The 11,591-nt window shown below is 40.4% G+C and overlaps 1 protein-coding gene across 1 annotated transcript; it reads right to left on the bottom strand.

Annotated features, from left to right (window-relative positions):
- Positions 1 to 1,074: 1,074 nt before the first annotated feature.
- On the bottom strand, positions 1,075 to 3,758 carry LOC104602816 (Protein phosphatase 2C family protein). The gene is made up of 5 exons (XM_010266647.3): positions 3,538 to 3,758; positions 2,762 to 3,031; positions 1,995 to 2,256; positions 1,729 to 1,877; positions 1,075 to 1,589 (listed from the first exon to the last, which is right to left on the bottom strand). The coding sequence occupies exons 1-5, from the start codon at positions 3,568 to 3,570 to the stop codon at positions 1,452 to 1,454; spliced, it is 852 nt and encodes a 283-aa protein (XP_010264949.1). The 5' UTR covers positions 3,571 to 3,758; the 3' UTR covers positions 1,075 to 1,451.
- Positions 3,759 to 11,591: the final 7,833 nt, after the last annotated feature.

Genomic DNA, 11,591 nt, shown 5'->3' on the forward strand with positions numbered 1-11,591 from the left:
CTTAATCTGACTGCTACCTTTTTAAAATCTAGTTCTCAAGAAAAACGCCTTTTTAAGAAAATAAAGACTTTCCTTTATTTGCACTTGTACAAAAGCATGGGAGTACAGATGAGATGAGCTAAATGCAAATTCTGATTTCTTTTTGTTTTAAATTTTACTTTGTAGTGTAAATGAAGTAATATGAATCCCGAAGCTAAGCATGAGAAAATTCAAAGCAAAAGTCAACAAATTAAATTGTATTGCATGCAAACGGAGCGTTGACTTTCTTATTTTCTTAGCAACCAAGGGCCTTCAAAAACGATTAGGGGTTAAGTACTGCTTATGAAAAATCTAAAGAATAAAAAATTGCAAAAGATCAACGTTATGAGCAATCTAGGGCTGCTTTTGTATGAAGCTAAGTTATCAGGTGTGAGCACCGTCTTCATGGTCTATCTTGATATCTGGACCAGTAAAAGAAGATGAAAAAGCAACCTTCTTTTTTCTTTTCTTCTCTTTAACAGAAAGTGTAGTTAGATCAAATAATTACCTGACCGTCAATATTTTCTTTCTTTACCAGAAGAAAGATGTCGTGTTCATTTTCTCTGGTGTTAACATGTTCTGCAAGGGAGTGTTTAGATTCAGTTTCTTAATATAACAGAAATGAATTGATTGTGGGTAAATTTAAATAGCTTCTTGTAGGTTTTTTTTATTTTTATAAATTAAAAAACACAATATTTTGAGAAGGTTGAGAAGTAAAGGAGTTGACAGGAGAGAGAGAGAGAGAGAGAGAGAGAATAAAGATGAGACCCAAAATCAGTTCATTATCTTTATGGGTCCAGTCCACTATGGATTTGTTTTTGGTCTTGACAAGCTACCCATTAAGAAAAGGTTGCCATATAAAGTCAAGACTGGGGAAGGAAAAGAAGATGCTATTGCTGGGCATTATTGACAAAAAAGGTCAAGATATTAAAAATTCCATGAATATGTCAACTTTACCCTGTTTCATTTTTCCTTTTTTTTTTTTTTTGGGTGGGGGGGTAAGTTGTTTCGTTCTTGAATTTGTGCTCGTATCTCCTAAGACTTCATCTCCACAAGGGGGAAAAGAATAAATAGATAAATAAAATGGAAAAAAAATAGAATGGTTCACATTAGGAATGTAAGCTGCCAAACATTTTCTAGGTTCTATTAATTCATTCACCAAGTAAAAACTTAGCCGGGCTGGATTATAGTGCCGGAGACAAACCAAACTTCCACATACCCTTGGTGGAATGAATATGACAGATAGGCTTAATGGGTCATATCTCTTCATCAACTGCAGACAGATAAATCTGACGAGGCTTTCTTTTGTATGCAGATCCTGGGTTGTATTTAACAACTTAAGAAGCTAGTTTCTCTTCTCTTTAAGGGTAATATTCAGTGCATTGTTTATGAGAATACTTCTAAGCTCAAATAAAGGAACTCTGGTGTTTAGATCAATCAAAACGAATAACTATACATGAAATTTGGCTTTTGCTCATTCTCATTAAAGCCTCTTTTGCCAACCATTCAGCAGCTTGTTGTGCATTTTCTATGTGCCTGATGAGATCTACAGCTTCCTGATTCCTCATTACCTACAAATATACCATGGAGAAATAGACCTTGAACAATGCTTCTATATGTTGAAAGAAAAGGAGATATTATGTCACACTAAGAACTTAATGAACTTCTGTTTTACTATAATCTGGGATGAAGTATGAGGATGTTATGTACCTCCCATATGCCATTGCTTCCCAGGATGATGAACTCTGTATCAGAGTCAATCCTCACAACACCAACAGCTGGTTCAGAGCTTTTAGAAGGCTTACTACTTCCAATTCCCAATTCGCATGCCAATATGCGCACCTTTGGCATAAGGGCACCTGTTCAAATATCAGGACGGCAGCAGCAGCAACATTTGTCAATGTCTGTGGGCTTATCTAAAGTCGAGCGAAAACTGGGTAAAGACCCAGGGTATTAAAGCATACATAAGGGCATACCCGTAATGAGACTCAGGGACCAATGTCTCCAATACCCACGTTGGTGCTTTTTGTTTATTTGATTAGCCAAACCATCTCTACATACAACAGCTCTGTAGTCACCCATGTTTCCTATCACAACCTTCTCTCCATTTATCACAATGGCAGATGCTGAACCATCTTTCCTCAATCTCCTATTTCCTTTGTCTCCTCCATGCATCTTCAATCTTGTATAAAGATGTGCCTTCCTCATTGTCTCTTTACTCTTCCTTCTAATATGAGACTGGAAAATACCAAAGTCATAAAAATATTTAAAGCTAAGCTAATAGTCATATACATAAGCACGAAGTACCATCTGGATCTTATTTGTTTTTGTGATTTGTAGTCCTATAGCTAAATCATGTGAAAAGTAACAAAAGGCTATCAATGGTGAGAAATGAACACCATAGAGTGATGTCAATGTAAAAGGGATGCCTCATCTCCTGAATTTGAGCTTCATATCTTGACTATGTAAACATCAACAATGGTTGTATGACAAGTACTGTTTTAAATTCAGAATGAATCGAGGATTTTGAGGATTGTAGACCCACTTGGATGGGAAAGATACTGAACAGCATGACTTTACAGTGAAATATAAATTCCTAGTTTAGTGCCAAGTGCCAACACTATCTAATCATTTTAATTTTAGGACATGGAGTCCTAAATTGAAGCACATCTGCATGTGGGGGGGATTAGAATCCATTTATATTAGTTATGAGAGGAATGATAATTTACTTGACAGGGATTACCTCTTTGAGCTTCTTATCAAACAGCTGAGATTGCAAATATTTAGTGACCCCATCTCCCACTTCAGCATCAAAGACTCCAAACACCCACACTTCTAGATTATTCACTTGCTCTCTCCTGACCACAACTCTGTCCAATCCCGAGTTGTCTGATCCAAGTTTCTCCGACCTATCATCATTGATAACATGAATCCCATGCGAGACAGGATTCATCCATGAGGCTCGTTTGCTGCCCTCAGAATTTCCTTTGAGAAATCGTCTAAGCCGGAATGCCTAGCCAATAAAACAAGCATAGTCTATCACAATCCAGTTATGTATACATAATTCAAAGCTACCCATTTTGGGATACTTAGGTCCATTCCTGCAACTAAGTCTAACTCTTTACCCTTCATGGACCGTACAGAAGCATACAGACATGAATACCTGCATGAGTTTGAGCTTTTATAAAGAATCTGCAAGCATCCATGCATGTAATAGAGGAAACAACTATCACATAAGTCATGGAGAAGGTCTACCAACAAGATAACCTAGCAGGGCATTCCTGTCCTCTGCAGGAATATAAAATAAAGTAATTTTGGATTGATCACTGATCAGTTCTGGTATTTCTCTTCCATTTAATAATGAATTTGAAGATGATAGAGCTTTCCGTACAATAGAGAACTAGTACATCAGAATTTTCAGAGAGATCAATTAATTAATCAAAGTTCATTCGTAGAGAAATATAGGAGATTGACAGAGAGAACAATCAATAGTTTTATCATGAAGGAAAACACCATTACCTTGAGCTTTCGAGTAAAATCCTTCAATCCCATCACTAAGGGCGTTGCAGAGCTTCAAGTCTGTCAGGAAGATTGATCCGAACTGGCGTAAAACTTTATGGGGTTCTGACGTTGAAGGTAAAAAAGGGTTCGGAAGGAGTAAAACTATGGAAAAGCCTAGAGATTTGAAACACTTTTGCTTTTTCTCAATTCTCATAGCTGTTCAAGTCAAGATGAACTCTGAAGAATGAAAAACCGTCTCCGCCCTTCCGTTATTAATGGGTCACTTATTAATGGTGGTGGCAGTGATTTATTAGCCATAACCCATAAATAACCTCCATTAGCGATAAAATTCGGAAAACAAACACAAAACGGTCGACTTTTGGTCTGTGTAAACAAATCACGAATTAAGCATGATACTAGTCCATCTGCACGGATTCTCAGAATTTTTAGGCGTTTGGTTGGTGCAACTGTGCTACCGTGGCCTTTGCTTTATTTTAGGTTCATTTGCTAAACACCTCTATAGTTTCGTAGGTTTACTAAAACATCCCCTATACTTTCCAATCGATTTACTTGGAGTTTAGATCTGTGCCCCACAATGTCACACAGCACATCCATGCCATGTACTGGGAACATCGCCTGATAATAGTATCAAAATCGATGATATCATTATCGGAAGATATTTCCAATACATAGCGCGGATGTATTATGGGACGTTGTGGGGCACAGATCTAAATTCATTTACTTAATCAACATTCCATTCAGAACCATTTGTATTTACATGATGATCATGTGGCTGTAGTATTCCTACCACTTCATATCAAGCTTTTAGAAAGAAATAATATTTGGTTTGGGATATCTACAAACAATATTTGAAAAAAAAAGTATTTGGGTTCTTTGTCTCCAACAATGTATATCCTTTCTTTAAAATTTTAAACAAAACTGATTGGAGTAGTTGCCCACGTTTTGTCCGGGGCAAGAATGATATTTTCATTTTTAACTTAGTTTGTTTGAATGGAAGTATAAAGACCGTGTAATTTGCACCCATGGCTGCATTGGATGCGTGAACCCACCAATAAAAATGTTACACGCAACATTTAAAATTGATCCTAAAGTTAACGTGATTTCATCCGTTAGCGCCTCGAACCCAATCGAACCGGAAACAAAAGGAATAACTTCTTTCAGGGAATTTCATTTGAACTCCCTTTCATTTCCTCTTTTCCTTTGAGCCCTAATAATGTGAAATTCACCGGCCGGAAAGAAATCCAGCGGTAAGCAAAAAAAGGGTACTCTCATTCTGACTTACGAACATCCTCTTATTTCAATCTTCTTCTTTTGACCTCTATAATAAGTTTCTGCATCACAATTTCTACAATAAGTTTTAGAGTCAACTTGTGTTGGTTGTGATAATGGATCAACTGAAATTTTATTTGCTTCAGGTTGTGGTGGGTCAGATTTCAATGGTTTTATAAGCTCAGGGGTATTTTTCTGGCGGTGGTCCTGTAGGTTCTACAACTGGGGCTAGTTCATCTTGTGATGGAATCATTGTTTTGTCGGGCTTTACAGCCTCGGGTGGAGGATCTGCTAGCAAGTGGGTCAGTCTTAGCTGGCTTCTCGGTCACTATTTCGACCTTGACAGCATCTTCTATTGTTGCCTCTGTAGAGACAGGTGCTTCAACCTCTAGTAGCGGTTTCGGTCTTTCAGAGATGCTACAGACAACTGGAACTCAGAGAAACATCCCATTTTCCTAATTCACGTTTTCTGTGGTTGATTTTACAACTATATTTAAATGTGCAACACTAAAATGGACCCACTTCCTTGCCTTGTATATTTCTCCTCATGCAGGGTAAGAAGAAAAAGAAGAAGATGAATTCTTATTGTTGTGGGTGGCTACCGCATTCATGGATGCCAGTGGGTGGTGAATGGCCAATGGGATGCTTCTTTATAGTAGGGCTCGGAGGAGAGGAGGAAATGGGAGGGAATTTGAATGGAATTCTTTGAAAGAAATCATTCTATGATTTTTTTTTGTCTTTTTGTGAGTGATTCAACCAAGTTTCTTCAACTACGTTGAACACCCGTTGTGTTATCAGAGTTTCAAAATGTTTATATATAATAACATTTTTATTGGTGGGTTCAAGCGTCCAGGGCAACCATGGGTGCACAGGAACGTGGAGTCGGAAGTACATCATTTGGAAACGGTAGGGGAAAATGTTTTAATAAAATGCAAATTATAGGGTAGGTTTTAATAAAATGATGCTTTTGAAATGGTCAAACCATCCTCAACTTTCAAATTTGACTCTAATATCATTGGTCCACGTTACCTTTACACGTAAAGAATATTTGATTGTAATCGTACGAAGAAGACCATGTATGGTCAAACTTCCCAGTGGTGGGTTGGTAGAATAATGAAGACTATCAATGGACGTGTAGGACATATGCACTGCTTGGAAGCGTTTAAGGGCCCAAATCCCAATTCACTGAGGGGTTTGGTTTTTCGGTCTCGAGCGACGAAAAGAACTCTTGATCACACACTACCCACCAACGACTAGGAAGTCAGCTATTGGTAGTTAGATTTTGAGTAATCAAAATTTACTTTCTACTTTTTTTTCACCTCCCAATTTGACTGAATAATTTGAATACCAAAATGTCAAACACTTGAAAATAATCCGTTTTACAAATCTACTCATCTAGAATTGGTGAAAACATTTTTAGCAAAAGAAATTGAGAAGTCAAATCTGTATGACAAAAAAAGGAATGGAAGTGAAGTTCAATGCTCATTGTCGTTCTCGACTCTCCAAATTCCAAATGCAAAGGGAAATGTTTGGTTTTGGGTAAGAAGATACATAAAATAGTAGCATTTGTGGGGTTGGTTAATTTTAGGTTGTTTCTGAAGGAAAAATCTAATGGTGCAGGGAAAAGACATGATACGGGAAAGGCTTTGACCAATTAAGCCCTCCCTCAATGAATTTTGATGAAAACCCACCCACCTGGTTGATTGATTATAAGTTTTTCTGGTATGATCATGTTTTTCCACATCATAGTTGAACCTATGTTTGAATAATAGTTTCTTTTTATACTTTTTTAAAGTACAAAAATATCAAGTATTATAAGCTTTTACTTTGTGCTCTATGCTATGAAAATTGTTTGGTAAATGACCAAATATTGCTGTCTTTATAATAATAAATATCATTATGCTATGTAAAAGCCTTTACTCATATGATTGCACTAGGTTGAAGTTGAATTGAGGGTAAACCTAGGCCTAACCCTAAGGCTATGTTTGCTTTGAAGGAAAAAGTAGGGAAAGAAAAGGAAAGGAAAGGAAGGAAAACCTTTACAAATCTTGTATAACTTTTCTTACATTTCTCTTCTTTTCCCTACCTTTTCCTTCAAACCAAACATAGCGTAAAGGTTCAAACCTCATGTTTGGACCTAACCCAACTCAAGGTCAAAACTCAAGTTTGTTAACTCAGGGCCAATTAGAGCTTACCCGAACACAACTCGGGGCTTAGGTTGGATCGGGCTAGTCTTAGTTAAGTTTGGGTAGGTTTGTCTGGTTTCAAATAATTTATGAACATAAATTTGTATGGCTATTTTTTTCTTTGTCTTTACGGGCTAATACATATAAGTAGAACTAATCAAACCCGTATGATGCATGATATTTGTTTAGTAAATTTGAAGCAAAAAGGAGTTATTGGACATTTAGACTAGGTAGAGCAATTCTTAGTCCAATTGAAGCCTTAATAAGGGCATTATGGTGATAAGCTAATTAAATTGATTTAGTAATTAATATAGGCATTATAGTAATTTTACACCAAATGTCAAATAGAAGTTTTTGTAGAGGTCAAATTATAGGGGATGTTTAAGTAGTTTATCCATTTCTTAATAGAATCTATTAATTTTTATTGGTAATAATTTTCGTTAATAATTAACAGTGATTACTAAATACCCTTAACAGTAATTATCTAAAATGTCTAGCAATTAGGCAAGGCACTCCCTCCCTGTCCCTACCCCATAGCTAAGATACCCTACCCCCACATCATCCTTAGTGGTAGGGTGGGTTTGGGGCAGAGCACCCACTCCCTAGTGGGGATGTGGAATCCCTAAATTTTCCTTTCCCTGGAGTAGCCCACCAAAAATACATCTAATTGGGCCTATTTTAGAAATAGGATTATGGGAATGTAGGGGTATTTTAGAAATTAGATATGGCAATTTGGAAGTATTTTAGAAATAGAATTATGGGATCCTAGGGTTTTAGGAGTTTGGGAGAAACTTAGGTATACTTTAGAAATCAATATTAAATATAAGGATACTAACTTACCATCGAGTTTGGGGTAGGGATGGAAATTTTCCCTATCCCTGTCAAGTACTTGCCTTCCTCGACTGATGGGATTAGAGATGGAGATAACCTTGACAAGGACGGGGACGGGGATGGGGAGTGAATCCCTATCAACAATCCCAGAGAAGAATTCAGAATTTGGGGGTGAAGAAATGGATGCTTCGACCTTACCCCAACAATCCTTTATGTGGATAATGAAATTAGAGAATTTATAGAGCGACCCTTATAGGGTAACAGATAAAATATTTATAGAAAGGCCCTTGTAGGGATGAAGAGAAAATAATAAAATAAGAGATACAATACAATAGGAACTATAGTAATATGATACATCAATAAGTTTCTTCACACTCCCCTTCAAACTGATGTAGAGGCATGAGCACCAGTTTGCTTACTAGGAAAAAGTGTCTGGACCTCGTCATGGCCTTTGTGAAGATGTCAACAACTTGAGGGAGAGAGATAGAATTCGCAAGAAACATGTTGCAGATAAAGTGGCAGTCCACCTCAATATGCTTTGTCCTTTCACGGAAGACAGAATTAGAGGCAATTTTAATAGCAGTAGTGTTGTTCGCATACAGAAGGGTGGGTGTAGGAGAGGAATGACCCAACTCCTAAAATAAAGATTGAAGTCAATCAACTTCACTACAAACAGATGGCATTGCCCTATACTCTGCTTCCGTAGAGGACATGGAAACAGTCTATTGTTTATTGCATTTCCATGATATTAGAGAGTCACCCATGAAGACACACCACCTAGTAGTGGAGTGGCATGTGTTGGGGCATCCAGCCCAATCTACATTAGCATAGGTCCTCAGTTGGATAAAAGAAAATGAAGAGAAGAAAAGACTTTGGGATAAAGAGCCCTGAACATAGCGGATGATCCGATGCACCGTAGTTAAATGAGGTTGACAAGGGGCAAAGACAAATTGACTAACAACTTGAACTGCATGTGAGATGTCCAGACGAGTCATAGTGAGATAGATGAGAAACCCTGCAAGTTGCCGATAAAGGGAAGCATCAGGAAGCAGGGAGCCTTCTGATGGACAATTTGACATTTAGCTCAAAGAGAGTATCAACTTGTTTATCATCAGTAAGGTTGGCCAACTTAACAAGATCAAAGGCATACTTGTGTTGCCAAATAAAATATCCATAAAGGCTCCATTGAACTTAAGTCCCAAGAAATAGTTAAGAGGGGCCAAATCTTTCATGTGAAAGGAACTATGGAGAAGAAACTTGAAGTCCTGAAGTCCTTCTATATCATCTCCAGTCAACAATATGTCATCCACATATAGTAAGAGAATGGTAAGGCCTTGGGGTATTTTCCAGACAAAGAGAGAGTTGTCCAACGCACTTTGGCTATACCCAACTTGCATGACAACATCTTTAAAATTTTCAAACCAAAATTGAGGGGTTTGCTTTAGCCCAAAGAGGGGTTTTTTTAGCCAATAGACAAGGAAGGAATCACTATAGTACCCGGGAGGAGGTTTCATATATATATATATATATATATATATATATATATATATATATATATATATATATATTTGTTTCCTTTAGATGCCCATGTAGAAAAGCATTTTTCACGTCTAGTTGAAAGATAGCCTATGAGTGTTGATGTAACCGTTTCTAGTCACGTACCAATTTTTTGTGATGTATCAATTTTTTGTGGCTAAGTACCTCGTCAATTGACCTGCTCCCAAGAGAGGATGGTGGAGCTCCGTAATGGTGAAGTGCCTGGTGGTGAGCTACTTGGTGACGAGCTCCCTGGTGGTGAGCTACCTGGTGATGAGCTCCTTGGTGGTGAGCAACCTGGTGACGAGCTCCCTGGTGGTGAGCTACTTGGTGACGAGCTCCCTGATGGTGAGCTACCTAGATGGACTCGTCATTTGACCTACTCCTAGGCAGCCTATAACTCAGAGGGTGGTGGAGCTCCCTGGTGTAGTGCAACCCGACTGCCCTCTGCATGAGGTGATCTCCTCTCCTTTGTAGGCGGCGGGAGCTGAGAGACCTGCGAGAACTCCATCTTTTCCTCCTCTTTGTAAGCGGCGGGAACTGATGAACCTGCCAGAACTGAATCAGAGGACCCAGGGGTATTTACCCGGCGAGGACTCTCCGATGCCTAAGTTAGCATTCCGATTGCAGAGAGCTCGGAGAGAAATGAGAGAGCTAGAGAGCAGGGATTACCTCCATTTCTCCATTCTCTCCCCCCTTTGTCTTTGGGAGTCGGAGTCCTTATATAGCGGTGTCCAGTCAAATCAGGTGTAACCGCCTCTGTCAAGTCAGGCATAACCGCCTTTGTCCCTCTGCTATAGTCGTTATTGACAGAGTTGAGATGGCGGGTGTAGGCAACTGTTGCAGGGTACGGCTCTGCCAGGCAAGGGATAGGTCTCAGGGCTAGTGGGCATGGCGCCGCCTAGCGAGAGACGTGGGCGCCGGTGTTATGTACAGTTGTCAGGCAGGAGATCTTCCTGCGATACGCCGAGCTGCCCCTAAGTGGCGAGCTACCTATGCCGAGCTCTTCGTAAGACGCCAGGCTGCCTATGGAGTGGCCGGCTGCCTGTGGCGAGCTGCCCCTAAGTGGCGAGCTACCTATGCCAAGCTGCCTGTAGGTGCCGAGCTGCCCCTAAGTGGTGAGCTCTTCGTAAGACGCCAGGCTGCTTGTAAGTGCCGAGCTGCCCCTAACTGGCGAGCTCTTTGTAAGACGCTAGGCTGCCTGTAAGTGTCGAGCTACCTGTGAGGTGCCGAGCTACCCCTAAGTGGCGAGCTCTTCGTAAGACGCTAGGCTGCCTGTAAGTGTCGAGCTGCCTATGAGGTGCCGAGCTGACCAGGTGCGGAGTTAGTTGTCAAGAGGCTGCACTTAATTGGCATGAGGTGCCAGGTGTCATATTTTCACTAGAGGGCCAAATCCGCCCTCATCATTTGCCCCCCACTCCCTAGCTGAGAGTAACTCGGCAAAGGGAGTAGATTTCTCATTTTGGCCCGTAAGTCAACAAGCTAGTAAGCGCTAATCCAATTTCTTAGGCTCTAAGAGTTGCCTGTAAGTGGCGAGTTGCCTGTAATGTGAGGAGGTCTCCGCAAATTCAGTATTGTAGCCCTTACGCTCCGAGGGCAACTTATAGTCCACTTTTGCTGATTTTGCCCATGCTGAAGAAGCGATTGGGTCTTAAGCAGTAATGTGGCCTGTAGGCTTTGGGAGCGACTCGTAGTCCACTCTTCTTGATTTTGCCCATGCCAAAGAGGCGACTAGGTCTTAAGCAGTTGTGTTGCCCATGCCATAGAGGCGACTGGGTTTTTTAGCAGTAATGTGGCCCGTAGGCTTTGAGAGCGACTCGTAGTCCACTCTTCTTGACTTTGCCCATGCCAAAGAGGCGACTAGGACTTATGTGGTGTCGAGCTGACCAGGTGCCGAGCTACCTGTGAGGTGTCGGGCTGACTGGGTGTCGAGCTGCCTGTGAGGTGCCGAGCTGACCAGGTGTCGAGCTACCTGTGAGGTGTCGAGCTGACTGGGTGCCGAGCTGCCTATGAGGTGCCGAGCTGACTAGGTGTCGAGCTGCCTGTAAGGTGCCGAGCTGACCAGGTGCCGAGCTACCTGTGAGGTGCCGAGCTACCTGTGAGGTGTCTGGCTGACCGGGTGCCGAACTACCTGTGAGGTGCCTTAGAGCTATGATTGCGATGTGTCAGCCTCATAATTCCGGTCACCTACTCCTACAAGAAGCTACTAGGAGCTCGACCTTCGGGGGC

This window comes from Nelumbo nucifera, chromosome 1 (assembly GCF_055504915.1).
Source record: "Nelumbo nucifera cultivar China Antique chromosome 1, China Antique-T2T, whole genome shotgun sequence".
Classification (NCBI taxonomy): domain Eukaryota; kingdom Viridiplantae; phylum Streptophyta; class Magnoliopsida; order Proteales; family Nelumbonaceae; genus Nelumbo; species Nelumbo nucifera.